The sequence below is a fragment of the Pseudophryne corroboree genome, chromosome 6 (assembly GCF_028390025.1).
Source record: "Pseudophryne corroboree isolate aPseCor3 chromosome 6, aPseCor3.hap2, whole genome shotgun sequence".
Taxonomy (NCBI): domain Eukaryota; kingdom Metazoa; phylum Chordata; class Amphibia; order Anura; family Myobatrachidae; genus Pseudophryne; species Pseudophryne corroboree.
In genome coordinates, this window is record NC_086449.1 from 508094341 (window position 1) to 508103468 (window position 9128).

General features: G+C 41.9%; 1 protein-coding gene across 2 annotated transcripts in view; it reads left to right on the forward strand.

Moving 5' to 3' along the window:
* Nucleotides 1-8665, forward strand: part of NAP1L1 (nucleosome assembly protein 1 like 1) — a 30425-nt gene extending 21760 nt beyond the window's left edge. For both annotated transcript variants that reach the window (XM_063927430.1, XM_063927431.1), the window contains exons 10-15: nt 4815-4960; nt 5637-5656; nt 6480-6602; nt 6744-6776; nt 7316-7366; nt 7992-8665. In XM_063927430.1, the coding sequence (XP_063783500.1) occupies nt 4815-4960; nt 5637-5656; nt 6480-6602; nt 6744-6776; nt 7316-7366; nt 7992-8027 (409 nt within the window). In that variant the 3' untranslated portion in view covers nt 8028-8665. The remainder of the gene's footprint in view (nt 1-4814; nt 4961-5636; nt 5657-6479; nt 6603-6743; nt 6777-7315; nt 7367-7991) is intronic.
* Nucleotides 8666-9128: the final 463 nt, after the last annotated feature.

Below are 9128 nucleotides of genomic sequence, written 5' to 3' on the forward strand. Positions count from 1 at the left end.
TTGGACTGTCCACGGCACCGAGGGTCTTTACCAAGGTAATGGCAGAAATGATGATACTCCTTCGAAAAAGGAGTTTTTAATTATCCCGTACTTGGACGATCTCCTTATAAAGGTGAGGTCCATGGAGCAGTTGTTGGTTGGAGTAGCACTATCTCGGGAAGTGCTACAACAGCACGGATGGATTCTATACATTCCAAAGTCACAGCTGGTTCCTACCACACGCCTGCTGTTCCTGGGGATGGTTCTGGACACAGAACAGAAAAAAGTGTTTCTCCCGCAGGAGAAAGCCAAGGAGCTGTCATCTCTAGTCAGAGACCTCCTGAAACCAAAACAGGTATCAGTGCATCACTGCACAAGAGTCCTGGGAAAAATGGTAGCTTCTTACGAAGCAAAATTCCATTCGGCAGGTTCCATACAAGAACCTTTCAGTGGGACCTCTTGGACAAGTGGTCGGAATCGCATCTTCAGATGCATCTGCTGATACCCTGGTCCTTGGAGACAGGGTTATCTCTACTGTGGTGGCTGCAGAGTGCTCATCTTCAAGAGGGCCGCAGATTCGGCATACAGGACTGGGTCCTGGTAACCACGGATGCCAGCCTTCGAGGCTGGGGGGCAGTCACACAGGGAAGAAATTTCCAAGGACTTTGGTCAAGTCAGGAGTCGTCCCTACACATAAATATTCTGGAACTGAGGGCCATTTACAATGCCCTAAGTCTGGCAAGGCCTCTGCTTCAAAACCAGCCGGTACTGATCCAATCGGACAACATCACGGCAGTCGCCCATGTAAACCGACAGGGCGGCACAAGAAGCAGGACGGCGATGGCAGAAGCCACAAGGATTCTCCGATGGGCGGAAAATCACGTGATAGCACTGTCAGCAGTGTTCATTCCGGGAGTGGACAACTGGGAAGCAGACTTCCTCAGCAGACACGACCGACACCCGGGAGAGTGGGGACTTCATCCAGAAGTCTTCCAACTGTTGGTAAACCGTTGGGAAAGGCCACAGGTGGACATGATGGCATCCCGCCTAAACAAAAAACTAGATATTGCGCCAGGTCAAGGGACCCTCAGGCAATAGCTGTGGACGCTCTAGTGACACCGTGGGTGTACCAGTCGGTTTATGTATTCCCTCCTCTGCCTCTCATACCAAAGGTACTGAGAATAATAAGAAAACGAGGAGTAAGAACGATACTCGTGGTTCCGGATGGGCCAAGAAGAGCTTGGTACCCAGAACTTCAAGAAATATCAGGACCCATGGCCTCTACCGCTCAGACAGGATCTGCTACAGCAGGGGCCCTGTCTGTTCCAAGACTTACCGCGGCTGCGTTGGACGGCATGGCGGTTGAATTCTGGATCCTAAAGCAAAAGGGCATTCCGGAGGAAGTCATTCTTACGCTGATAAAAGCCAGGAAAGAAGTAACCACAAACCATTATCACCGTATTTGGCGAAAATATGTTGCGTGGTGTGAGGCCAGGAAGGCCCCAACAGAGGAATTTCAGCTGGGTCGTTTTCTGCACTTCCTACAGTCAGGAGTGACTATGGGCCTAAATTTGGGTTCCATTAAGGTCCAGATTTCGGCTGTCTATTTTCTTCCAGAAAGAACTGGCTTCACTGCCTGGAGTTCAGACATTTGTAAAGGGAGTGCTATATATTCATCCCCTTTTTTGTGCCTTCTGTGGCACCTTGGGATCTCAACGTGGTGTTGAGTTTCTTAAAATCACATTGGTTTGAGACACTTAAAACTGTGGATTTGAAATATCTCACGTGGGAAGTGGTCATGTTATTGGCCTTGGCTTCGGCCAGGCGTGTGTCAGAATTGGCGGCTTTGTCATGTAAAAGCCCTTATCTGATTTTCCATATGGATAGGGCAGAATTGAGGACTCGTCTCCAGTTTCTCCCTAAGGTGGTATCAGCTTTTCACTTGAACCAACCTATTGTAGTGCCTGCAGCTACTAGGGACTTGGAAGATTCCAAGTTACTGGACGTAGTCAGGGCCAAAAAAATTTATATTTCCAGGATGGCTGGAGTCAGGAAAACTGACTCGTTTGTTATCCTGTAGGCACCCAACAAAATAGGTGCTCCTGCTTCTAAGCAGACTATTGCTCGCTGAATTTGTAGCACAATTCAGCTGGAGCATTCTACAGCTGGATTGCCGCATCCTAAATCAGTAACAGCCCATTCCACGAGGAAAGTGGGCTCATCTTGGGCGGCTGCCCGAGGGGTCTCGGCTTTACAACTTTGCCGAGCTGCAACTTGGTCAGGGGCAAACACGTTTGCTAAATTCTACAAATTTGATACCCTGGCTGAGGAGGACCTGGAGTTCTCTCATTCGGTGCTGCAGAGTCATCCGCACTCTCCCGCCCATTTGGGAGCTTTGGTATAATCCCCATGGTCCTTACGGAGTTCCCAGCATCCACTAGGACGTCAGAAAATAAGATTTTACTCACCGGTAAATCTATTTCTCGTAGTCCGTAGTGGATGCTGGGCGCCCATCCCAAGTGCGGATTGTCTGCAATATTTGTATATAGTTATTGCCTAACTAAAGGGTTATTGTTGAGCCATCTGAGAGGCTCAGTTGTATTTCATACTGTTAACTGGGTATAGTATCACAAGTTGTACAGTGTGATTGGTGTGGCTGGTATGAGTCTTACCTGGGATTCAAAATCCTTCCTTATTGTGTCAGCTCTTCCGGGCACAGTATCCTGAGGTCTGGAGGAGGGGCATAGAGGGAGGAGCCAGTGCACACCAGATAGTACCTAATCTTTCTTTTAGAGTGCCCAGTCTCCTGCGGAGCCCGTCTATTCCCCATGGTCCTTACGGAGTTCCCAGCATCCACTACGGACTACGAGAAATAGATTTACCGGTGAGTAAAATCTTATTTTTTTTTTTTTCTTTCCCCTTTTCTTTCTTGCGGACCACACAAGACTTAGACCATGGGTCTTCAACCTGTGGCCCTCCAGCTGTTTTGTAACTACACATCCCAGCATGCCCTGCCACAGTGTTGCTGTTAAGGCATCTTACAACTGAGGCAGGGCATGCTGGGATTTGTAGTTCAGCAGCAGGAGGGCCACAGGTTGAAGACCTATGACTTAGACCTTGATTATTCAGCCCAGTTGGGATTTTGCGTTTGACATGCCTGTTGTAAAGTGTTAACTCCAGGCCTTTGGCTGGCTGAGGCTTCAGTGGACAGAGCATTCCCTGCTTTACCATTATCTAAGATATTAACTTTAATTTATGGGACATTTGTGGCCATGCTCATGTTTAAAACGAGTCTGCGGCGTATATGCCAAACTGCCTGGTGGTAGAAAGTGCTTCACCCAACACTGCAACCTTCTGCAGACGTGTCTTAGAAAATGTTTTTTTTACCAGCAGTTTTTACACTTGTTAGTCTTTGTAATACAGCCTCTTGCTCTGTATTTTACTTGCAGCCTAATATCTATTCAAAATTGCAGTTATGAGTAATTAAATAAGGATTTTAGTGCATGGTGCAGAGTTTTAAGTAGCCGACAATCCCAAACATTGCAGTTTTATACGTTTCCCCATTACACCCCATCAAAATCCATAAGACAATGTTCGAGCAATCAATCCTCCAGGCTGGAAACGGATGCAGTTCCTGCAGCGTAGTATTAGGGCAAATGGAACAAATAGTTTGAGCACATTGTTCTAACTGGATTATGTTGCCAAATCTCACTTGATTTAAGAGTGCTTTATTAAGCAATTATAAGGTGTCAGAAATAAAAAAAATCCTAACATTACTCACATTTAACAGTTACACATTTTTGTGTTTGTGGGTTAATGAAGAGAAAATATGGTAAGCCGTGTAGTTTCAAATGGGTTGGGTGGGGATGCCAGAATAGTTTAATGTACTCCTATTTTGCCATTTCGGAGTTGCCTTCTGGTCCGTGTGTAGTTTTTCTTGTGTTTTTTTTTTTTTGGGGGGGGGGGAGAGAAGTAGTCTAAAATTGCTGTCATCTGAATACAGACTGTCGTGGATGACACCATTTATAGTTGTCCAGTTTCTTCCCTGCTAAAGTGATGGTTGTAGTTTAGAACCATATGCAAGAGTACCCTTTCATCTAGTAATAAATAGCTGACAAATGGGAGAGGCGCTGATATAAACAAATGGTGTAATGGCTAGCATTAATGCCTCACAGCACTGAGGTCATGGGTTCGATTCCTGCCATGGCCCTAACGAGAGTTTATATATTCTCCCTGTACTTGCGCTTGTTTCCTCGGGGTACTCTAGTTTCCTCCAACAATCCAAAAATATACTGGTAGGTTAATTGGATCCCAACAGAATTAACCTTAGTGTGAATGTGTACATGTGGTAGGGACTATAGATTATAAACTCCACTAGGGCGGAGACTGGTGTGAATGGCCAAATGTTCTCTAAAGCGTTGCAGAATGTCTGCTATATGAATGGTAATAAATACATACTTCACTGACCCTTACAACCCTGTCGGGAGACTGTGGTTTGCCTATGAGCATAATCTCTGTATACGAGTCTATAGCCTGGTACTTTTGGTGGCTGAGCAGTAATTTTCAGTCTGTGCAGATTATTTTAAACTGATAACATGTCGTTCCCATTTGTGCTCTATCAATTTTTGCATGCTAGATTCCTTATCAGACTGCACAATAGTGTTTCTGTGGCTACATACAGTACTGTAGTTTGGATATTTGAAATGGTGCAATTCTGTAGCCTTTATGTTTAGAAGTTTTATAAGTCTTATCACATGGCTAATAAAATATCCTTATGATTGCAGAATTACTATATTCTACTTTGTAAAGTGATAGCATGTCCCTTTCTTACATAGGTGCCAGATTGACTGGAAGAAAGGCAAAAATGTTACTTTAAAAACTATCAAGAAGAAGCAGAAACACAAGGGTCGTGGTACAGTAAGAACTGTGACAAAAACTGTTCCTAATGACTCGTTCTTCAACTTCTTCAGTCCCCCTGAAGGTAAGCTAGTGCAGTTACCCCCAACCACATCTGTAACCTTAAGCGTAGCTTCCATGTTTGGATTTTAGCTCCTGGGTTCAGTAGGGTGTGCAGTGTGAATTCCTTAGAGTAATATGTAAACATCAGTGTTAACATTCTGGACAATTTCATCTGGATGGTTTGGAGAGAGATTTATATTTAAAATCTAAGCAGTCTGACTAGATTGCTTAGAAGTTGAGCACGGAACGTGTGTGTATGCCCCACACCGCTAGATTGTGCGGCCAATCTAGCACATTGCTCACTTCACCAGCTGTGCTGAGGGGGGAGGAGGAGAGCGCAAAGATTTTTCATCCCTTCCTCCTCCTGCACTTCATTTTGGCTTTCATGACTATTGTATCCTGGTTTTACTCCACCTCCTTTCTTGCAGCCCTTTCTACCACTTCATGTTGTAGCCCCTGCAAGGCTCCATCCTTGGTCCTCTGCTCTCGCTGAACAACTTCTCCCTTGGTCATCTAATGTTTTTGATATCCACATGCTGATCACTAGAATTTCTCTAAGCTTTCTCCTAACTTATGTATACAACACTACTGAAATTAATATTTTATTCATGCATTTTAAAGGTTTTAAATACATATTTAGGTCAAATTGAAAACTAACTTGGCTTTTTCTTGTGGTTTTTTTTTTTTTTTTTTTTTAGTACCTGAAAATGGGGAATTGGTAAGTATGTGTTAAAATTCTTTGAAAGGTTGAATGATTGCGACACTACCCCATCTACTCCCTTTTTATCCGGCTTATGGCTTGTTCCTTATTGGCTGTGCATTTACTATGATGTGGGTTGAGACATCAAGGGTCATTATGGCCTAATGTGAAAGCTAGCAACAAATCAGGGAGTACACCAGTTTGTATTTCTAATCTTTAATTTACCATATCTAAAGATTGGTCCTACCTGCAAGGTGTGTGGTGTGTTTTTTTGTTTTTGTTTCGCCCTTAGTAGGGGCATTCCCGTAATTCCTTTGTAGAGTACTGGGCATTCGGAGTAGGAATGGTTAACATACTCATAACAGATAATGGGGCTTATTCAGGTTTGTTTGCAAACAAAGTTGGCAATTGAGCAAAACCATGCTGCACTACAGGTGGGGCAGATGTAATATATGCTCAGATCAGATTTGGGTGGGATATGTTCAAACATACATTGAAATTGCAGTGAAGAAATTAAGCAGCCAGTTTTTACCTTGCACAGAAACAATATAAAACTCCCAAATCTAAATGTCTCTGTACATGTTACGTCTGCCCCAGCTGCACTGCAACATGGTTTTGCCCAATTGCTAACTCTTTTGGTCTGTTAATCCAGAAAAACCCCCAAAGTCCCTCTAGAATAGTTCATGTTGTAATGCTTTTGTAAAGGCTGCAACTTTTTTTCAGTGATGTAGGTTTAATCTCTATTTCCATTGCTTTAACGTACTATCCTTAAAAACAAATTCTATATTTGCATGACTGTTCATCTATTTACCTCCTGGGTAATTTGCCTTGTAATCTTTAGGATGATGATGCAGAAGCAATTCTTACTGCAGACTTTGAAATTGGACACTTTCTCCGTGAGCGCATAATCCCTCGATCTGTGCTTTACTTCACTGGTGAAGCTATTGAAGATGATGATGACGATGTGAGTGCACTTTATAAAATACACTTCCCTAAAGCATAACCTAATTGTTTCCCTTGCTAGCTTTTTAAATAGTCTGAAATTTCTGATGGTACACAATGGTTGTGCTTAAACAATATCACCATTTATCTTTTTATTTCTTAGTATGATGAAGAGGGTGAAGAAGCAGATGATGAGGTAACTTTTTTTTTTTTTTTTTTTTTTTTTTTTAAATATACTTTTATCTCCCCAGGCTATTGTTAAACACTCAGATACAGAACCATACCACATCAGATATAACATACAGTACTATTGAACTGGTATGACACTCCTGGGCAAAGTTATCAGGACTATCATATGGTTACAGTAAATTGGTCCGAAACAAAGGTAGACTTCTCTCTAACCTGCAAGGGGAAGAAAATATACAATGTGCTAGCACCTACTTTTCCTGGACTCCTGACTCTATTAACTAAAAAGGCAAAGCAACTCCCAGTTATATCAGTTACATTCAGAATTTGTATACACCAGTTTTAGAAGTTTCTTTAAGATAGTGAAGACTAAGCACTGCAGGCTCTCACCAGTCTACTTGAGTGGCTGGCATGGAGTGCTCCCATTGTCTAGTGTCCATTGATACTATAGGATAGTGGAACTATGGCTTCACTCTCTCGCTCCATGAATCATTCCCCCTCCCCCCACCTTAACACTAGTTTTAAATCTAATTTGCTGTTCCACTGTAGGAAGGGGAAGAGGAGGCAGATGAAGAAAATGATCCAGACTATGAACCGAAGGTGAGAACCATTCTATATATTTAAAGTATACTTATTTCAACATACATGTTTTCAAATGGTAAGCTGACTTAACTCCAGTATCTATGGATATTTAGAATGCCCCAGTAACTTTGTACAAGTACAGTAATCCTAAAACCCTCCTTATGTATAAAAATTAACTGCATTTTATTTTTGTATGTGTACTATTGACATTTTTCCCTACTAGGTGTAAATTGTGTCTAAAATTCTTGTCCTGGGTATGTAAACCTTGCTGTTTGAGTGGTTTAATACACTAATGGTATTTGTAATACCTCACTAGCACTAATCCATCGTACTGTGTTGAAGTTAAGTCTTTAGTTTATGCAATAAGCTGTAGATTTATTTTTTACCTAGTTACCAGCCCATCAAAATGTCACCAACATATTAGTGTTGGCGTCTGTGCGCTCCTGAATGGAGCAACACTTAAATTGCTCCATCGGATGCCATCTAATGACTGCCAGTGTGCAAAACAGGAATTTTTAGGAAATTTTGTTCATTTGAGAGGAATGGGCACATTTATGATGAATTGATGCAAATTTTGTGAAATATGGCACAATGGTTTGAGACTTGTATTGTGTTTAATATACGTAATTTTTTTTTTTTACAGAAAGATCAAAATCCAGCTGAGTGCAAGCAGCAATGAAGTGATGTGTATGTGGCCTTGAGGATTACCTGCACTGTAATAAGTTAAATTACTATTAGTTACTTACCGCCTTATGTTTTGTATCTTCTTGGTAGAATAAAGTAATCAATTTTTGTTAAAAAACAAATAAAATTTAAACCTTTAAAAAACTGTTTAAATTGTAAGATCATTGGACTTAGTATTAAATGTACTTTTCTGCCAGGTATCTAATTGGGGGCAGAGATCACCTAAAGCATGTTCTTCACCGCTTCATAGTCTTGGTTGTTGTGAAGTCTTTTGCCATGTAGATCTCTGCAGTTCTGAATCTTCAAAGCTGCAGTCAGATCAGTCCTTGTTTAGTGCTCTCCTAAGGAACCAAAGTATCTTTCAGCCCAGTAGTTCAAACAGGTGTCAGTCGCTTGCAATAGCTGTGCCTTCAGGACTTTGTTCTAGAAATAGTTATTGCCTTGGAAATGGTACATTTATGAACTTAACCCTTGCAATGAATTTGCAATCAGACTGTCCATTTGATGTCTGCTTGTTTATCCTATGGGTTTTTGTATTGTATGTGACTGTGATCTACAAAGCAATCTGCTGGTCAACATAACAAGGTTACTGTTTACCACTGGGGTGTGAATAAAACCTAGTATTTTCAGAAAGTGGTGTCTTTATTTCTGTATCTTTGTGTATTGAGCAAACTTGCATTGAGTAAGCCAAATATTCTGCAACTTATGTATATTGCTCAGGTATTGGCATATTTTTTAGCTGGCAGTGTTGGGTGGCTATCACAAGCCGTGGATTACATTATAGAAAGAACATACACATTACCTGTACAATAAGCAGCCCATGTGCTAACATATTCCACCCTCTGCACTTAAACATTGTCTTCTACGTTATCGGGCAGGAGTATGGAATCTGTTCTAAGCATGTGTCAAGCTGTGTGAATGGTAGACAATATTTTGGACTATTTTCTCTTATGTCCTACTGGATACTGGGAATCCATTTAGTACCATGGGGTATAGACAGGTCCACTTGGAGCCATGGGCGCTATAGAAGTTTGATAACGTGTGCTGGCTCTTCCCTCTGTGCCCCTCCTACCAGACTCTGTTTAGCTAATGTGCC